This window comes from Colletotrichum lupini, chromosome 7, assembly GCF_023278565.1.
Source record: "Colletotrichum lupini chromosome 7, complete sequence".
NCBI lineage: Eukaryota > Fungi > Ascomycota > Sordariomycetes > Glomerellales > Glomerellaceae > Colletotrichum > Colletotrichum lupini.
The window spans coordinates 1,086,618-1,107,324 of record NC_064680.1 but is presented as its reverse complement, the minus strand read 5'-3'; the positions used below and the strand labels follow the sequence as shown (position 1 = coordinate 1,107,324).

General features: G+C 40.0%; 4 protein-coding genes across 4 annotated transcripts; 1 reads left to right on the top strand and 3 right to left on the bottom strand.

Moving 5' to 3' along the window:
- Positions 1-23: 23 nt before the first annotated feature.
- Positions 24-5,479, bottom strand: CLUP02_13356 (TLC domain-containing protein; the record flags this gene model as incomplete). Its single annotated transcript, XM_049292295.1, has 19 exons — positions 24-1,329; positions 1,443-1,540; positions 1,620-1,812; positions 1,849-2,080; positions 2,120-2,163; positions 2,287-2,363; positions 2,493-3,026; positions 3,084-3,371; positions 3,442-3,746; positions 3,853-4,007; positions 4,085-4,385; positions 4,467-4,476; positions 4,547-4,576; positions 4,629-4,687; positions 4,861-4,889; positions 4,947-5,016; positions 5,082-5,226; positions 5,283-5,357; positions 5,387-5,479. The coding sequence occupies 19 exons, from the start codon at positions 5,477-5,479 to the stop codon at positions 24-26; spliced, it is 4,044 nt and encodes a 1,347-aa protein (XP_049149441.1).
- A 64-nt stretch (positions 5,480-5,543) lies between these two features.
- Positions 5,544-6,600, top strand: CLUP02_13355 (uncharacterized protein; the record flags this gene model as incomplete). Its single annotated transcript, XM_049292294.1, has 3 exons — positions 5,544-5,680; positions 5,735-6,154; positions 6,219-6,600. 3 exons carry the CDS (start codon positions 5,544-5,546, stop codon positions 6,598-6,600), a joined length of 939 nt encoding a protein of 312 aa, XP_049149440.1.
- An 8,739-nt stretch (positions 6,601-15,339) lies between these two features.
- CLUP02_13354 (SnoaL-like polyketide cyclase) lies at positions 15,340-16,425 on the bottom strand (the record flags this gene model as incomplete). Its single annotated transcript, XM_049292293.1, has 1 exon — positions 15,340-16,425. The coding sequence occupies one exon, from the start codon at positions 16,423-16,425 to the stop codon at positions 15,340-15,342; it is 1,086 nt and encodes a 361-aa protein (XP_049149439.1).
- A 1,087-nt stretch (positions 16,426-17,512) lies between these two features.
- Positions 17,513-18,545, bottom strand: CLUP02_13353 (glycosyl hydrolase family 61; the record flags this gene model as incomplete). The annotated part of the gene is made up of 3 exons (XM_049292292.1): positions 17,513-17,796; positions 18,109-18,442; positions 18,516-18,545. 3 exons carry the CDS (start codon positions 18,543-18,545, stop codon positions 17,513-17,515), a joined length of 648 nt encoding a protein of 215 aa, XP_049149438.1.
- Positions 18,546-20,707: the final 2,162 nt, after the last annotated feature.

The window sequence follows — 20,707 nt, the reverse complement described above, 5'->3', positions numbered from 1 at the left end:
TGCTTGTTTTCTCTCCACCTCGACTATGTCGTGGCCTTTCTAGGCCTTCTCTGCTGCACAGAGTCTTGCGATAATAGAGGCCTGGATTCATCAAGACTGTGGGATGACACATCCGACGCTGTCATTACATGTCCTTCCTTTTGAACGACCCGCTGAGCTGTGGGAACTTCCTCATCCTCCGATCTATCATCCTTGGCAACCCCCAAGAAGACAAACTTGTAAGCGCTGCGCAGTAAGCAATACAGCCAGAACAGGTTCAGTGCCTGCAACAAAGCCAAGAGGCCAAAGGTGATGAAGTTTGACAGGGGACACTTATACTGCTCAGTCTCCCAGTTCAGCTCATATGGCCCAACGGTACTGAACTCGGATCCAGGCAGCGCAGAATAGAGAATCCGCAGATTGATGTAGTGCCGGAGGTAGATCCACACGGCGATACACACCCCAAACGACACCCCCTGAAGCTTGTTGTCGAGATAATTCAGCGACTTTGACACTGCCAGGAAGAAATCGCTGATATCGTGCGTGATGTACACCGCAATACCCATATACGCAAAATGGAAGCGATAACTCAGCGCAACGAGCGCAACCGTGACGACGTGGTGCGCGACAAGCTCATGAAAGTCCTTGCGCCGTTGCTCCAAGCCCAGCACCATCACCACCACCTGCTGCGCCCAGAACGCTGCCTGTAGTAGGTAGTAGCACTTGAAGCTAGCGTCGTGCGTGCGGTGCGGGAAGCCCTCATACATCCCGTGGGTGTCGAAATACCACACTGGCGTACGGCTCATGACGTGGAGACCCCAGGGCCCGATGACGGTCACGTAGAGTGCTGTGTACATGTTCTCCGCGAAGCGTGCGCGCTTGGCGCGGGACTTGATGCCCCATGCGCGAGCGAGGGGTGTCAGGAGCTCTTGCATGCAGACCTCACGGGTGAAGGTGAGGAATATTGTGTAGAAGGCAACGAAGGCGATGTCACAAGGTCCCTTGCCATATTGAATTGTCCCGACGCTGTCATCGTCGAGCTTGTAGGAGGGAAATATGAAGTGGTACGTCGGGTTAGAGTTGGTCGGATTGACGGCGTAGAGAGAGAGGATCGCGATCGTGAGGAACAAGGGGAACGCCCAGGTCCGACGGCGCAGGAGAGCGAATACCCTTGTCTTCTTGCGCTTCGAGTAGCTTTTTGTCTGGCGGCTCTTCAACATTTGGGGCGGGACCTGAGCGCCTGGCTGGAGTTCCATGTAGTTTGCGCCCATGTTGCAAGAGATCGTGGGATTTTGGGTCTCGGCGGGAGTTCGTGAAGTGCTTCGTCGTCGCGATCGTTTGGTCGTCGTCCTAATGGTGAATTCGACTTGTCAAATGACACCTTAGCTTCCGATCATTGATCCAAATGATCAAGACAGTTAAGGTTGGGTGCAGGTCTGTCTTCAGAATTCCGCGTCTCACACCTCCACGATGCGCAAAGAAAAAGAGTCGCAAGACTGGAGATCATTAGGGGATCAAATAATTTGAGCGGGCGTCCCGAACACAGGCAGGCCAGGCGCAACTAGAGAGCTGTCCGTCTTGGGATAGCTTAATGCAGGGGCTACTGTTGGTCGGTGTGTGTGGCTCACAATTAATCAAACGGGGGCGTCAGCAGAAGTCCAGAAGGGGAAGATTGAGCTTTTATCCCGTTGGAGGACGGAGACGGAGTCCTTTGATAGTAATCGAAGATTTATGGGATATATGTACAGCTCATACAGCGCGCCTTTTACGAGCTTTGGTTTCAGCTCCGCGAGCATTCGTATAGTTGCATCTAAGTTTGTGAAGTCCGAAGTTCTGTGTTGAGAAGCCTCTCAGCTGAGTCCGGTGAACATGCGAATGTCCATGTCTCGGCAGCCTCCAATCACAGCATATGGACCCACGTTTCCAACGGTGGCTGCCATTCGCCATCCCCACCAGACCCTGGCGGATAATAGAATTGTTGCGGGAGGCTGAGGAATGGAAAAGGGGGAGAGGGTCGAGCTGGAGAATTGAGACGCGTACGAGTTTTTTACCCTCCGAATCGGAGGGTTTATGTCGTCATATTGCTCCGAATGGAGCGGGTCTCACTCTGTCCCGGTTCATGAGGGGACTGGAGCTGCACATCGCCTCCAGAAAATGGTGCTTTGGGACCAGACCTCTCTGAAACTACTCAATTTCGACGGAAGTGGTTTATGAACTGATTATCCATTGTAGTGGAGGGTAAACGTAAAAACTGGGACTTAGAAGAGAGAATCGCTACTCTTTGATGTAGACGTACTAGAGTCTCACGATATGAATGGGTGGATAACACGAGTATCAGAGTAGAAATCTAGCAAGTTGTATGTCATGAACTGGAGAATTGGAGTCTATTGTGTCTGCGAGTCTTGGCCAGCCAATGTAGCGTATCATCGTCGCAGCCCTCAATCAATCTGTTTCTCGCACCCGATTCTATTGAGCAACTCCTTCCGGCCGCTGTGCGTCCTAACGCCACTCACCCTAGAGCTCGAAGACTCCTTCCGGGAAGGCGACCTGTCCCAAGCCTTTAGGTCAATAGACTCCACGCCAACATCCTCCTCAATGGCCTCGATCTCCTCATACTCGATCTTCTCCTCCTCCTCTTCCTCGTCATCAACATCGCTCCTAACATCCTCGGCGGGAGCCCCCTTGAGCACTCTCACTGAGACACGAATAATGAAGAACGACCACGCGCAGATGACAAGCTCAAGTGCAAGGAGAAAAGTCAAGAAGCCGTACCGAATGCCGTCGGTGAAGCATACCGTGCCCGCGGGGTCCTTGAACGGTTCGAGAAGGTGGGACCACCCCTCTTTAGGTGCCGGGAAAGGGCCTTCAATATTGCCCGGAGCGCCTCGAAAGCATGGCTCTTTAAGAGATCGGGGCAGATCATAGTAGACGCTCCAACAGGTCATGAGGTAGAATACGTGACGCGTCCAGACCCAGACCAAGAGGAAGACGCCAAAGATAACGTCGCAGAGGGTTGTGAAACCGATGTATTTGAGGCACTTGGCCAGCTGTCGGGACTGTTAGCAGGTGCTTTGGTGCGTGACGTTATTTCAAGGAGGACTGACAGGGAAGATCAACTCAATGACGTCCATCAAGACCAAGATGAGATGACCAACGCGGGTTTGGTGATACGCGTAGCATGCGGCAATGAGGGAGATGGTGATGGCATGGTGCACAATCATCTCCCAGTAGTCCTTGCGCCGAGCCTCAATATTCACTGAGATGACCTGCTGGACCCAGTATGCCCATTGTACCATGATATATCCCTTCATCAACCCGCCGAGCTCTCGCTGGGGCCAATTGTTCCACAGCTCCTTCATGTTAAGGTAGTATGGCGCCTTGCAATAGAGGTACTAGGAACTCGCCGGTTAGTTGACAATATGCCCACGAGGTGAGAATGCGAATCTACTATACCATTCCCACTGGCCATAGGACACTGTAGTACGTGAGCATCGAGCCCTGTTCTGAGAACCTCGCGACATCCTTCTTCTTCGATATGCCCCAATGCCGGCCGAGGGGCTCAAGAACGTGGCGCATCAGCGCGGCTCGGATGCCAATGAGGAGAACCACGCAGAATGCGACAAAGTAGAGGTCGTCGTGGCCGGCGCCATACTTGCCGGTTGTCGTGTTGTAATATGAGAGTTTGATGAACTTGGATGTATACGGACGTGCCGCGGGGATGCAGATGTGTGTGAGGAGTAGAGGGGCAGTTGTATGGAAGGCAAGGTCTGTTCAATTAGAGAACTTCAGGTCAGCATTGACTCGTAGGATGAATGGGTGTGATGCACGGCATCGGTAGATGTGGTCAGCTTCCCTCCACTCTTCGCGACGTACTTGTCTGGTTGTCAAAGAGCCATTGGACAAGCTTCTTCCTCCGGCTCGTGTCAATGGTCTTTAACTTTTGTGAGTGAGCAAGCCTGGGCGCCCTGGATGCGACAGGCGAAGCGCGCTTCGTATGCGCGATCTCGGTGGTGGGTTCGATCATGGTCCTTGTCACGCAGTCGAGGCGAAGCTCAGCTCAGCTCAGCTTTCCACGAGAAGATGCCGAGGCGAAAAGGAATCAAACAGTGTGTTTCTCGAGCAGAAAGTTGTGTGACAAAACTGTTGAGAAAGTGCCCATAAGCGCGAGTCGCTTAAAGAAGTAACAGTAACAATATTCCCCTGCCGGCGGCCCCCTTCCCCCAACAGGGCGAGACCAAAGCTGCCAGCTGAGCAGGTTGGACCCTTTCTTCGCGCCTCGCAGGGGGCGGTGAGACAAGGCGGCGGGAATGCAGGGATGTTCATTTGGGCGGGCGGGATCTTGGAACTGGCGGCCGTTAAGATCTCAGGCATTTCCCAACTTTCAAGTTTGTTTGCCCTAGGGCAAACTGTGTGTCTGCATCTTGAAGCCGCCCGTGGGACAATAGGGCTGAACTTTAGAGGCTTCCATCAGGGTGGATGCCAAGTACCTTTCGCAAACTGCAAGTCATCACAGCGACCTATGTGTTGGATTTCCACTCCTCAATGACATTCGCGATCGCCAACTGACCGCAAAAACGAAGGTGCAGGGCATGCAAGACTCAGGGGAAATCAGCATCAGGCCATCCCTGCACCAATCAGGATAAGCTGACATGGGTGCTTGTCATCCTTCCATCGCCCCAGGTCCGCAGATTGTATTCGCCGGTGGATCCTGAGGCTTAGCTATCCGTAGGCCCGCGGGAACCCGAATCAACTGAATGGAAAAGTCTCGATAAAATGATAGAGATATTGGTCTTTCACTTTTGCTCTAGAAAGCTGACGTGCGCCGATATATTGACCTTCTCGGACCCGATCAATCATTCTTGCTCTTCAGCACCGACTTACTTCTGCCCATAGACTCTGAAGATCGCATACTTTGGGAGGTCAGAGCATTTACCAAAGTCTGCTAGCAATGGAAATATAAAAACCACGAAGGAAACGTATGCAGCTTGCTTCGGCAAATGATAGTGAACTGCGATATGCCACCGATAACCCCTCCGGCTGTGGAAGCCCCATCGACCGAGAGCTCCGGGCAATATCAAGCGACGCACGGAGCTGCGACCCACCTGAACCGAGTGAAGGGTTTTGATTCGCTGTATCTGACGGATCCTCGGGGATCCACACCTCCGGGAACCCGGGGACCGATAAGATTCGTCGGCCGGGGGAAAGCGGTATGCCTACAATTGAGGCCACGCTGCTGTCGCAATAATCCTACAAGCGGACAGCAGGAAAAGAGAGGAAGGAGAAGTTATATGTCGGCCGGTTACATATCTCTTCCGGCTTGTATGGAGACGGATTTCCCATGTTATGTGCGGCCGCTGATCAAGGTACCCGGTCGGGGTCTAGTGGGGAATCGGCGACAGTAATATACGGCGTTCAATGCTCGCCGAGACAACCCGGTATCACCCGCCGAGTCATAGCATGCGTCCCATGAGACTGTTTTCTTAATGATGTTCTCCCTCATCGTTCCACCTCGTTACACACATGCTTCTCTCGGGGCCGTATCCTTCACGCTCGTAAAGTTCGCAATGGCTGCCGCATATCCTGCCATTCAGGCTCAAGCCAACATGCAGAAGCCAGAAGGACTGGATCTATATGCTCGATTCGCGCTTGCTGGCGCTTTGGGTTACTCCATAACTCACGCTGTCTTCACACCCGTCGATGTGTACGTCATTTATCACCTTTTCTCTCACATGCTAGACTCATAACAATACCATAGTGTCAAGACGAAGATCCAACTTGAACCAGCAACTTATAACCGCGGTATGATCGCTGGTTTCCGCCAACTGATACGCAATGAAGGTGTCGGTGCTCTACTCACAGGTCTGGGCCCGACGTTCACCGGCTACTTTATCCAAGGAGGCGTCAAGTTTGGCCTGTATGAACTTTTCAAGAAACAATCAATTGAGATCGTTGGGCTCGAGAAAGCAAGAAGGAACCGTACTGCAGTCTACTCCATCTCGGCAGCCTGTGCTGAGTGTTGCTCTGCTGTCACACTTTGTCCCGCGGAAGCTACTCGCATTAGACTCGTATCCGTGCCTGGCTTCGCCCACGGGTTGGTAGGTGGTTTTAGCAAGATTCTGAAGCAAGAGGGTGTTGGTGCATTTTACTCCGGATTCGGCCCCATCTTATTCAAACAGTAAGCTGTGTTTCATGACCTTACTTCTCGGGGAGGGTAGCTGCACATACTGATACTAGTAAAGAGTTCCATACACCGTTACCAAATTTGTTTCATTCGAAAAGATTTCCGAGTTCTTCTTCGCCCGTCTCGATAACTCCAAAACCGGCACTACCCAGCTCATAATTAACATGGGATCCGGTCTCTTATCAGGTTGTGCCGCGGCTGTTATCTCGCAACCAGCTGACACCATGCTGTCCAAAATCAACAAGACAAAGGGATTGCCTGGTGAAAGTACCGCGTTTCGTCTTTACAAGATTGCGGGCGAGCTCGGAGTCCGTGGCTCATTTTCTGGGCTTCCAGCACGTCTATTTATGATTGGTGGGCTCACCGCTGGCCAGTTTGCCATCTATGGCAGCATTAAAACGGCTCTGGGTATGGGTCTTTGGCTTTCTGTCCATGTCTAAGCTAATCATATCGTTTAAGGTGCTACTAATGGGGTAGAGATATCGAAATGATCGGGATATGAGCATAATTTCTAGCTATTAAACGCCCCTCTACGAAATTCCATTGAGATCGAACATGATAGCGGCTGCACATTATATTATAGGGCTTTATTATTACTCTTGTTCTGTCGGATTAGAAGTCTAATTCGACCGCGGCATACGGCCGACTGCGTAGGGGCTAATTAGGGGCCCTATTTACAATTATCATAGCTAGCCTAACTTATAATTAGAACCTCTTTCTTATTACTACGTAGATATTTAAATAGTTTAATTAATCTCTTTATTAATTACGGTTCGAACTAACTACCTTATTATAAAGATACTAATACTAATTAGTAGTTAAATTCTATTATTATAAATTAGTAAAGTATCTCGCTATATAAAAAAGACGACTTTTTAATACCGCACGGGATAAGAGATTTATATTAATTAACCTTATAAAAATAAATAAAAAAGGAGGCGATTCTTAAATATTATATAGAATTAAGTAATTATAGCCCTTTATTATTTATAAAAAGTCGACGTTTATTATATTAAACTACGTTAATTAATAAAACTATTTAAGTAACTAGCTTTTGACTATCGCCTCGAGTAGCTTTTTTATTAAATAACTTTTTTATAGCCGGCTTATAATTAGAAATTAACTAGTTAAATTAGTAAAAAGAAATACTTATATAGCGACTACCCGCTTAATTAATTAATATAACGAACGAGCTTAATAATATAATATAAAAGAGTACCGTGCGATTAAAAAAAAGGATTTTTAAATATAAATATTCTTATTTAGTAATAAAAATAACTTTATTAGAGTTATTAAGCTAAGAGATTTATAATATATAAAAAAGTCTATTATTATAAGGATTTTATAAATATAACTTTAAGCCTACGATCTAAACGACCTCTTTATAGCTCCCTTAACTACTCTTTAAATATTATTTAAAAATAAAATATAAGGGACGGTTTAATAAGAGAAAAGGGGATTTAGAAGTCTTAATAATATTAAGTTAAGAATATTACGGATTTTAGAGATTAATTTAAAAAGAAAGTAGCTACCCTAAAATAGTTTTACGACCTCTTATTAAAGTTATTATTAATTTAAAAAAAGGTTAAAAGGACGAGGATTTAAAAAGAAAGAAAAAAGAATCTTTTAAAGGGCTACTAAAAGGCTTCTTTTTATACTAACTCTTAGTATAAAATTATTAATTTTAAAAAGTTAATTAAATAATAAAAGGGATCGCTAATAAGTAATAATTACCTAGTTATAATTAAGTTATAAAAAAGACTACTTAAAAGATATAAAATAGGGTACCAAGAGGCTATAAAAAATAAGATTTTTAAAGTATTTAACCCTACTACGTACGAGTAATAAGTAAGTATTTTTAATAAGTTTTTAAAATCTACGATTTTATAAAAAAGAGGGCTTAACTTTATTAATTATATTTAATAGCTTATATAGTTCTTAATAGCCTCTATAACTCTTTTATAGGCTACCTAGTATCTATTTTTAACTATTTTTATAAAATACTATCTTAAAAAAAATAAGTTAAAAAAAGAAGCTATTTAGAGATTATAAAGAGTACGAGACTTAGGAAGCTAGAAGTATATAAGATAATAGAAATTAATAACTAATAAAGATCCGAAGATTAATTATTATATTTTTTTATAATAACATAAACGTTTATTACTATTATTATTAAAAAGAACTATTAAAACCTACCTTTTTATATTAAATAAAAAAGAGGATCTTAGTAAGTATAATAATTAATAATTTAAAAGGGTAGTAATAATTACTAAAAATAATAAAAACGAGAGTAGTAATAAGATAGTAAAAAGAAGCGAGAATCTTTTAGACTTTAATAAATTCGTTAAGTAATAAAAGTACGGATTTATTATAACTAATGCGCAGATTAAATATACTTTTATTAAAATTAAATACGCTAGTAACTACTAATACGGGTATAAGTTAAAGCACGACCCTTAGCGAGTTAAAAAAAAGAAAAAAAAAGATAAAACCCGATCCTAAATAGAATCCTAATCCCTTATAAGTAAGTAAATATTAACCTAAATTATTAGGGGACGTAAATATATAAAATTATAAATTAGCTTAATAGCGAGTAAATTAACGTAGTATTTATTTATTTAACTAAGGTTTATAAAAAAAGGGGCTATAAGGGTAACCCTTATTTATAAAATCGTAAACGACCTTAGTTACTAGCTAGACGAATAGTTCGTAAGTATAAGCTTAAGAATTATAAAAATAGTTAATAAATTCCTTTATAAATAAGGGGTATTACTAGCGTAATTATAATTATAAGAGCTATATAAAATACTAGTAATAATAATTATAAAAAAGGAATTCGTATTATAGAACTAAGTATAGGTCGATAGAGTATATAATCGCTTTAACGAATTTAAAAAAAAAGTAAACGACTTAAATTTCCTCTCTATAATTACTAACGGAAATCTATTATTATAAAAGGATATACCGGGGCAAAATATAGTACTAGAAGTACGATAATTAATAATTCTACTTATTTTGATCTATAACTTATTATTATTATTAATACGAAGTTTAGCACTAATTAGTTAATAAAAAAAGAGGTAAACGACTTAAAGTTACTAATAATACGTAATAACGCAGGGATTATATATAAATATTAAAAATCTAATAGTAAATACGAAGTAATTTATAAACCTTAAAAAGATCTTTTTAAAAAAAGAAATTATACTCTAGGGGGAAGTATAAGGTTTTATAAAAAACCCTAACGATATTTTATAATTATTATAAAAAAGTCGGAATTAGGGAATACTAGTACTATTTAGTAATTAATATTATACTCGTAAGTAAAGCCTTTAATTACTATTACGAAGTAGTACGTAATTTTAATTAAAACGACTTTTTTAGTATAATTAATATAATCCGAAGCCGCTTTGAGACTTATAATAAGAACCTAGAGCTTTTATTTAAACTACGAGCAATTCTTTTATATTTATAACTAAGATAATAAAGGGTAAATTATAAGTAAAGATCTTTAAAGAGCTTATCGATCGAATTAATAAACTAGTAAAAACCTAGCTAAATAAGGGGATAAATAAGCGGAAAGTCGGATATTTTTATATTATAGTTTAGTATATACTAAAAGTAAAAATAACCCTATACTAAGTACTTAAAGACTACGAGACGCTCTACTTAAAGCTAAGATCTAGTTTTAATATTAAAATAAAAATACTATACTAAACCTACTTCTAAGTATATAACGGCCCTTATTAATAATATTAAGTTAATTAAATGTATAATAAAAAAGGAAAAGAGGCTAGATATAGTAATCGCTAATAAAGAGGCTTAGATTTATTAAATAAGTAGATATTTAATTTATAAGTAGGGTAATAAAAGAGGTAATATTATATTTATAAAAAGAATAGATATTAATTAAGTAACTATTTTAAAAAAGAGCATACTAAATTATATAAATAATATAAAAAGTCGAGGGTAGTAAATAATAAAACTAGCTTTTATTAGTTTAATTAATTCCTTATTATATATAAAAGAAAATCCGGGGGTATAGAACTTAATAATAGTAGTTAAAGTAGTAGTCTAAAGTATATACCCCCTATAAGAGATTTAAAAAATAAAGAAGATCTTACCCCCTATATTAATAAATTAGATTATAACGAAATTAATAATATTAACTATTTTTTTTTCGTCCCGTTAGTTATTAGAAAATATATAAAGCTAAATAAATAAAGAGTAGCGGAAGCTTTTAATAAGTAAGCTTTTATTTATAAATAATAAAAGAAGGTCCTTTAAATAACGGATATAAAGGTAGCTAAAAAGGCGAATTTAATAGGGCCGAAGCCTATTTTCTTAATAATTAAGGAGAAGACGCTATTTTTTTTAATATCTAAAGAAAAGGAATATAGTACTAAGTATATTTAAGAGTAGCTAGAGGGGTCCTTTTTATACTACTTAAATCCCTCGAATACTAAGCTTATATAAGCATTTTATACGAGCGAAAAGTACGGCTTAGATAATTTCTATAGGATTATCCTAAATACTAAGGTATTATAATAGTTAATTAAAAAAAAAGGGTAATTCTAAGTACTATAAAAGATTACGCTAATAACGCTTAATATATTAATAATAAATATTATAAAAATTAGTTTCGGCCTAAATAAGGAAATCGTTACCCTAAGTATAATAAAAATAGAGACGTACTTTAGAACAATAACTTTCTATATTTTACTTATTAATACCCTATTTCTCTTATATTTACAAAGTATAAATTAACTAAGTATTATATTTAATAATATAAGGCATAAAATCTCTAGCGGTAAGTATTTTAAAATAGTTAAATAATAATAGGGGTATATATTTATAAAGCTTACTAACGATACGAAGTTAATTAATTACTTAATAAAAAGTAAGCTTAGAAAACTATACTAGAGATTCGGGTACCCGTTAGTTATGAGGCTATATAACCTCTTAAAGTAATTAAATAATAATAATATTAAAATAAGGGTACTAAAGTAGTTAATAAAAGTATATTATTAATACTAAATAAATACGCAGAGCCTACGCAGATTTAAGTTTAAATTACGTAATAAGCTTAACTTTAACTAAGAGATCGTTGTTAATATTTTTTATTTAAATAGTTAGTTAGTACTATATATAATTAACGTAGCTATATCTTTCTAAGTAAGGCAATTCCTCCGGGATTTATAAATAAAAATAGTATAAGTAGTCTTACGAAAAAGCTAGATTAATATATACTAAGGACCGCTAGATAGTATTAAAACCGACGCTAGTACTAGCTTTAAGTTAATAAAATTTAAGGATAATATAATAGCTTACGGTATATAACTAAAAATCGTACTTATTAAAGCGCACTATAATATTAAAAAAGTAAAGAGGGTATATTAGTAGTTAAAAAGGGCGTTTAGAATGATTAAAAAGGAAAATCCGGATTTTATTAATAATAAATGCTTTTAGATAGTACTTAAATACTATAACAATATTATAAGGCTTAACGGACTTATATTAATACTATTAGTATTTAGAGTATATTTAAAAACGACCTTAGCCTCGCTACTATTACTAAGTATAAGCTAACGAGCCTAAGTAATTAAAAAAATAATATAAATACTGCGCGAAGTAAGTATAAAAAAGTAAATTAACGAGGTAATCATTATATATAATAAGCCTAATATAGGGGATAATCTAAATATATTACTAAATTTAAATATATAAGTATAGTGCGAAATTACTTAATAATAGGCTAGGCTATATAAGTTAATTTCTATTAACGAGCGCTTTTATATAGTTATAAGAAATTATAATTAGCTATTTAAAGTATTAATTATAGTAATTAAACCGTACTATATAGATCTTAACGAGGTAATTTTTAACTTATAAAAAAAAGAAGAGCTAGGGGAAATTATATAACCCGTAGTAGAAATATAGGAAATTATCCTTAACGAAATTATTATAATAGTATTAATAAACGACGAGGAAGAGGAAATTACTAAAAAAGTATTAATATTACTAATAAGACGTCGTAAAAAACTACAATAGTAAGCCTTAACGTAGTAATTTATTATTAATAACGAGGTAATTAATACTTTTTATATAATAAAAGAAAAAGCCGATTTCGAGCTAGTAGTTAAACTATATAAAAAAGGTATAATTATAACTACTAAAAAGCCGTATAAAAGATTAGATTTTATTAAAATAAATACTTTTTATAATTAAAAGGTCTATTAATTTATCCTATATAACTTAAAAAAATATATAAGCCTCTATATATTTAAATTACGAATAGTTCATAAAATTAAAAAAAAAAAGAATACCCTAGCTATATAAGAAGTTTAGATACGTAATTTAGGAGTACGATAACGTTAAAAAAGTAATACTACTTATATAATTACTTATTATATAGCGCTATAGCTAACGATTAATAATAATACTAATAGTATTATTATAAAAAAAGGGATATAAGATTTAGAGCCGTAATATTACTTAGGCCTATATTTAATTAGCTATAGGGCTTATAAAGAAAATCCTAGCCTATTTACTAAAAGAGATAGTTAATAAGTACTTAGAAAGTACGATTATTAAAATACTTAAGCTACTATATAGGCTCGCAGAATCGGGCACTTATTAATAAGCTATATACTACGATTTTTATATTAATTAATTATTAATAATTACTTTTATATATAACCCGTGCTTATTAATTATAAAGTATAAAAGTAACTAATTTAGGATTATTAAAATATAAACTAATAATATATTAAGCCTATTCGATATTAACTTTATAAAAAAAGAGGATAAAGAGCTTTAAAAAGCGGGCTTCGTAACGAAGCTAAAAGAGGTCCTTATAATAAATACTCCCTTAGTATTTAATAATAAGATTTTTATAATTAAAAAAAAAACCGTTATTTTTTAATAAAAAGGGTAAAATAAGAAAATTAACCTCGTTAATTTAAATATAATTAATATTAAAAAGTAATATAAAACTAAGCTCGCGCGAGGGGTATATATTATAAGTATTTATTAATTTAAAGTAATTTTTAATTATATTAGGGTAGCGTAAGCTATAAATTTAACTAAATAAGACGTTAAAGTACTTAATAAGTAGCTTAAGTAATAATAAATAAATTTCGATTAAGGTCTCGTTTACTACCTAATCGACCTTATAATTAGTAAGCTCTACGTCTTTATTAATAAGTTATTTATAAATAATAACGACCTTATTTCGTAATTAAGGTATATTATTATCCTAAGTAACGAGAGTATAAATAAGAGCGAATTTACTATATATAATAATATAATCTATTATTTATTAAATAAAAATAAGTAAGTAATAAGAAATATACTAGCGTTAGAGGTTTATAATATAGTTAATAGCGTTAACTTCTCTTACGTAATTCTAACGACGCTAAAGAAGATTACTAATTAAATTAGCCTTTTATTTATTTTAATAGTTATTTATACCGATTCTTACTCGCTATATAAATACCTTATTAAATTAAGAATAAAAAAAAAAGAGGCTTATAATTAATATTATAGCCCTTAAGTAATCGTATAAAAGGCGTAAAATATTTAAAATCCGTTAGATTAATAATAAAAATAACCTCGTAAACGCTTTTATAAAAATAGTACTAAATAAGGGATTAGAGTAATTTATAAATAGTAGAAAAGTTATTATATAAATAAAGGGATAGGTTATATAAAAAGAGTAAAGAAAAGGGAGAAAAGGAAACGACTTAATAAACGGGCCCGAGGTCGAATTATACTTCTAACCGTAGTAATTAAATTAATAAAAAAAAGAGAAAGTTAGTATTAAATTAGAAGTCTAATTCGACCGCGGTATACGGCCGACTACGCAGGGGCTAATTAAGGGCCTTATTTATAATTATTATAACTAGTCTAACTTATAGTTAGAACTTCTTTCTTATTACTACGCAAATATTTAAATAGTTTAATTAATCTCTTCGTTAACTACGGTTCGAACTAACTACCCCGTTATAGGGATATTAATATATTTATTTAGTAGACTATATCGCGTTGCTATCGAGTGATATCGTGCTTCATATTATTGACAGCAACTGCTTTTACCACGACACCTCGGTGTAATTATATAGCAAGCGGCAGCCTAAACAATTGTGAACCCCTTTGGCTTATGTAAAGAACTTTGAACTCAATGCATTGTATGGCACGTTTCCCACAATGATGCTTCGATCTCGGCACGGTATCTTAGCTGACGGGTGCCCAAGCGATAGGTTCCTAAAGGGTATGTACCCACCTAAAATACTTAGGTAGATCTATCCATCTTTGACAGAAGTCATTCCCAGCGACCGACCCAACATCAAGAGGATGCTTTTGGGAGGTGGAGCAGATACCAAAGTATCTATAGAGAGGGACGCGGCTTCCTACTCGGTCTTGCACTGGAGCGTAGTCGATCGGATGCCGCAGAAGAAAATCTGCGGCAAGATACACATCTCAGCATAACGTGCGTCCTAAGGATTAGAGGTAGGACTAAGTGGATGAACGTGCCTAAATTTGCCCGGCATTGATCCCTGCACAAGACGGCAGACTTAATCCCAAAAGAACCGCTTAAGCGCGACATGAAGCTGAATAAATGATGGTAACAGACGATTGACAAGTAGATGAGATAGCGGTCCCTTGCCCAACACTCTGCTGTGACGTGGTGTCAATCAAGATCGAAAGACAACGTGCTGTTTTTGTGCAAGTCTCCTCATTTGAGGAATTTGTCTAACATTCAGGGCTCTCGTGATCTGGCATCGTTAGGCAGCCCGGTGTTATGACCTACTCCGTGACCTGAGATGATACCGAATGATAGCGGATATGCTAATTTAGAGACTTAGTAGAATATCATCTGGACGATATTCCCGTTGCTAACTCCGTTGCAGTTGGATATGAAATAGTAGGTTGTGTGTATATTGTCACCGAGGAATCGTGTCTAAATTCTTTCAGGGGAGATATGTTGCCATGTAGCAACCGCGTATTACAATTATCTCAAAGCTGACCCTGAACCCAGAAAGATCCAAAACTCCCAGCGTCAGAGCGCCACGCTCCGAACCTTTCCGGCCCCTGTCTTTCCAAAGTAAACCCAAAGTCCGTCAAATCGTAAGCTAATAATACAATACAGCCCTGTTGAAGTTGTTGTGTCTCTGAGCTCAGTTGATGCCTAGCATGGACGACGTTCTCCTGTCACCAGGCTTCTCCTGTAACTGTCTGCGGTACGAATCAAGCTCCATCGCCGCCCATACAAGGGCAATCTTGCCCTTGTCGTAGCGATACATACAATGCTGGTGAAACTTGACACTCTTCCCATTCGGCTTCGCGTCCGCAAACTCCTGCACCGGCGTCCCCGAGATCTGCAGCCTCACAGCAACCTGCTGCGTCTCCTCGTCGACGAGCAACTCCTGGATGTTGAACCACAGTCCTGAAATCGCTTCTTGGCTGTACTGCATGCTGCGCGCGTAGTCCTGCACCGAGAGAACGCGGTTGTTGTGTCGCAGCTCCTTCTTGCAGTAGCGAGGGAACTCCCTGACCATGCTGCGCCGATTGATGCTGGCGACGTACTTGCGGTAGGTTGCCGCCAGATCAATGGGTTCCGCGGGAAGACTCCGCATGAAGAAGCGTGGCGTGGTCGCGGCCTCGGGTGTCTGCAGGCGAATGCCGTCGTTATCCTGCAGCGTAAGCATGCGCGAGATCTTGCCCCTGTCGTCGAACCACACGAAACACTGCTCGTCGAATTCGTATGTCGCGCCGACGGGATCGACATCCATCATTGCGTCGGCGAGTGTGACGCGATTGATGTATCGCACGGCCACGGCCTGGGCCTTCTTGTCGACGAGGAGGGTGTCGATTTTGATCTTGAAGCTCGCGAGGCCCTCGACGCGCGATCGAAGACGTTCGACGTGCTCTTCGCGTGTCTGGCTGCGGTTGTTGCGCATCAGAGTGTCGGCCAGGTGGTTGCCGATGACATCGAATTTGCGGTTGTTGAGGCAGTCGAGGTACTCGCGCAGGCGGGCACCGATATCGACCTGGATTCCCTTGCCGTCGCCATTCCATCTCTTGGAGGAGGGGCTTCTGCTCTTGCGGATGGGAATGCTGGTGGTGTTGCCAGAAGCAGCTTCTTTGACTTCGGGGACCTCGGGAGGCTTGAGCTCGGGGGACTCGGGAGGGGTGAGAAGGGTCTCGTGAGGGAAGCACGGAGCTCCGTACTCATCCATCGTGACCGTGTTCATCTTCATCATGATATCTTTCGATAGGGGTGCGGTAAGGGTTTGGTAATCTGTTTAATCGACTGTGACGAGAGCATGTGTTGCCTCCAGAAGGTGAGTTTTGTCGCAATTTCGATAGGTGTAGATGGGTTTGACGAGATGATGGGAATGTGGAAACAGGGTAGCACTCGGGGAAGGGAGGTATCGAGCTTCTCGGCGTGAATTGTACTTGTAGGAGGTGAGCTTAGGTTGTAGATCTATGCAGATCACGGATGGGAATCAGGCCAGACCACGGAGACGTAATTAGGGGGGATTAGGTAAGTAAGGTACTTTCAATATGAATGGGCACTGAAAACGATCGAGCGATGGGAATTACGGGAGCTCAGAACAAAACAGCAGGCGACGTGGCCGGGCCGGGGGTGGTGTGACTGAGCAGAGACATCATCGAGTGAGAGAGCGAGGGAAACACGAGTGAGAGAAAGAAGGGCACGATGAAGATCTCAAGCTTTGCGCCACACCTCTCGCGTGAATGACGTACAAATCCCCGCAATTCCTGACATCACCCGCATCCCTGTGGCGGCCAGCCGAACATCTCATCCCTCACCATCCCAGAACATCCCAGGACCATCCCTAACCATAAGCGGGACGCGCGGACCTAACCCAAACAGCCACGGCACCGCGCTAGTCCGCCAGATTATATGCTGGAAATAGCCCATGAGCCAGTCGCCAGGAGGGAAACCTCCGCTACATTCCAATCCGGCGACCTACGCTACTCCAGGTGGCTTGGGTGGCTTTCCTGGGGCAACCGGGGGAAGAGGGGAAATGATGGTCGAGACTCTCAGATCATGCCCCAGGCTCAGAATGACATAGGCAGTGTGATAGTGTAAGGTACGTAGTCTCCTATTGAGGTGAACCCCAACAAAAACTTGGAAATCAGTTGAATCAAAGTCCGCCGAATCATGCCCAGCCTAGACCACCATCACGTCCCATCAACCATCAGACGGATGAACGGTCCCTGCGACGGGAAGTGGAACCCTCCCAATAACCCAAACCACCCAAAAACCACCCCGGTCCTCGCCTCCCGAGCTCCCGGGATCCCGGCATCTCCCTCACAAGCTTTTCAGCAGCTGAACGGGGCCGGTCCCGGGTTAGTGTAGCTCGTCGGCGTGGGCCAGTACGGCTGGAACAGGATCCCCGGGTCCGTAGACTTGTACGCCCCCGGGAACGACACGAGACCCGATGGGCTGGTGCTCCCGCCCCCGGATACGGAAACCTGCGCGCATGCGAGGTAGAATTGCGCTCCGCCCTCCGTGGCGGCGCCATGGAGCGCCAGGTGCTCGACGCGGACGAGGTACTCGCCTGATGGGATGCACGCCGGAATCTTGGTGGAGAGGACTTGAGTGTCTGTGACGTTGTTCATAATTAGCTTTTGCTTGTCCAACTGACGAGAAAACCCCCCACGAGCCCACAAATCACTGAATCAGCCCTATGCGAAGGGAATCTGTTGCGGGCACGCGATTCACACACTCTCCACAAAAGTTGGAGGGTCCCTATTCTTTTGAAACCCGCAGAAAGCCTTCTAGTCTCTGCATTTCTCCTCTTTTCTGCCCTGTTTCCCCCATTTCCAACATTTGCTTCACCACTCTCCGAGTCTCTTCTCCGTCATATTGTTCCGGATACAACAAAAAAGAAGGCAGAAAATTGGAAACAACTCACTGGTAGAAGCCCACTCCAATCCACTGCTCGTAATAGTCGGCCTCTCGTGGTAGATCTTGAACCACACCGCCCCGCTGCCGTCCCATGTCGCCGCGGTTTGGCCGGTCGGCACCTTGGCCATGTAGAAGCTCGCCGGTCCCGGGTGTCCTACAACCCCGTTGGCCGCAAATCCGATTGTTGAGCCTGCCGATACCGGCAGCGTTGTCACCGTGCCGCGGTCAGCGGCGTCTGCTTCATAGCAGCGAATCTGCGTCGACGATACACCGTCGGCCGGGCCGTTGGTGTAGAAATTGAGCGTCTTGCGCACGTGTTGCCATTCTACGTGCAGCGCCGGCTTTGTGTTTTTTGTGAGTTGTGTGTGATTGATATTCAGACTTACAGTGGGCCTCGGCCGAAGCGGCTGCCACAGCGAGAAGAGCGGCTGGCGAGTACTTCATTCTCCGCAGTGATGGCGACTTGTAATAGTATGACTCCGAAGTTATTGTCTCGAAACACTTGTCTATCTAGACTTCAATCATCTCAATCACTCAACATCGGCCGGCCGACCATTTCTTAAATAAAGCTGCCATCTAAGTAACTTCCATATCATCACTCACGCTTCTCACATAACGTTTGCCGGCGGTCGCTTACTCGGCATTCACGGACGCTTTGAAGGAACTTCCAAGATCTTCCTAATATCAGAAAGTCTTTCCGGCCACTGGCGAAATATGTGGGGTCATATTCCACGAATATCCTGCCTTCAGGGTCGGAACCGGAGTGAAGCCTCCGAGAGAAGGTAACAACACGATCCTTGTGCTACTTCAGGTTGCTACCCGCCAAGATCTAGTGAGCGACCGTTCGTCCAATGGATCCGGAGCAAACATATTGAACTCAATTAAACTATAACTGAGTCTGTACATGGTTTCTTTTCTTCGTCTCGGCTTTGCACTTTCTTCCTTCAATCACTCTACGAGCCGCTTTGGGTCAATACAAGGCGTTAAAGCGTTCATGAGACAGGCGGAAAGGGCTCGCATTCTCAAAGGTCAGTGAGCCTATCTTCTCCGCTGTTTATCTGTCAAATAACTGCGATAACAGGCAGCACACTTACAGCATTTTGTGATCTGTATTGCTCGTTTCAGAAAAGCGGACGGATTTAACAGACACGCCTACCAATACGCAACATAGTCATGGGCCGCTTTTCTCCAACATTATCCAAAATTCATTTGCAAGAGCAACTCTAGACACCTGTCACATGGTGGAAGCCATGTTGCTGCATAAACGATGTAGGCAGTGTATTGGCACCGATATATAACGTAAACTCGATCTGATAAGTCGACCCACCCCCTTTTGGCCACCCCCCCCTTTTGGCTACCCTATTAAAACATAGTATTAAAACATCGCTACTAACTATACTCAATTAATTAATTATCTTCTACTACTATAATAATATAGTTATTATTCTCCTTAAGTAATTCGACCCTTATAAGTTGACTAGGACTAATTAGATAGTTATTAAAGTCCTCCTAAGCTCTTTATATATCCTAGATATTTACGAACTTAATATTTAGGTTTATTAATATACTCTTCTTTTTCTATAGCTTTAATTAGTTAACTTTAGCTTTTAAAACTCGAATATAGTACTAAAATATTACTAAATAGTAAGCCTACTTACTAAATACCTTTTTTATTTTTTTAAATAGTAGTTATTAAGTATTATAGTCTAAACTAAGCTCTATAAATAACTTTAACTAATCGCAAAGCTCGCTAGCCTTCTTAAGTATTAACTAGTTAATAATAAACGCCACTAATACTTAGTTAATAGCTTTTTTAATATTATTAATTACTTACTTAGTATTTGCGGTCTTTTTAGTTAGTATAACTAGGTTAAGTAGGACTATTAAATTAGTAAATAGTCTAGTTATATTAGGGGGATATAATCTAATTACTTTCTACTTATGTTATATATTTAATAACATTAAACTAGCTAAACGAGCTTTTTAATAATAGCTTAAAAAGTACTACTTTTTAATAATAATAAAATTATTTACTATATCCTCCTTACTAAGCTCCTTCCTATACTTAGACTTAATAAGTTTAAAAATAGCTATATTTAATAGCTAGAGGATATAAGAAGTATATAGCAATAAGAATAGTAAATAAATATTATTTTTATAGTATTCTTATATAAATTCTATTATTATATAACTCCTATAGTTATTTAAAACTAATAGTTAAGGCTTATTAAGTATACTAAGCCCCCTAAGGGGGGGGGTCTTAGTTTATAATAAGAATACTATTTTTAACTATTTAAAAGTAGTTTTATTAATCGTCTAGCTATTATTTATTATTATAAACTCTTAATTAGTATAAAGGTTAAGTTTAAATAGAAACTACTATTATTATACTAACTTTTCTTTATATATAACTAATAGTTTAATAGCTTAACTATTAATAAAAATATACTTAATTATAAATACTTAAGTATGCGAATTAAGCTCCTTTTTTTATATTACTATAGTTTTTATTTTATTTAAAACTAGGCTATTAAATCCCTTACTCTTTAAAATACTAATTTTATTTATATTATACTTATTAACCTATTTAATATTATTAATCTCTA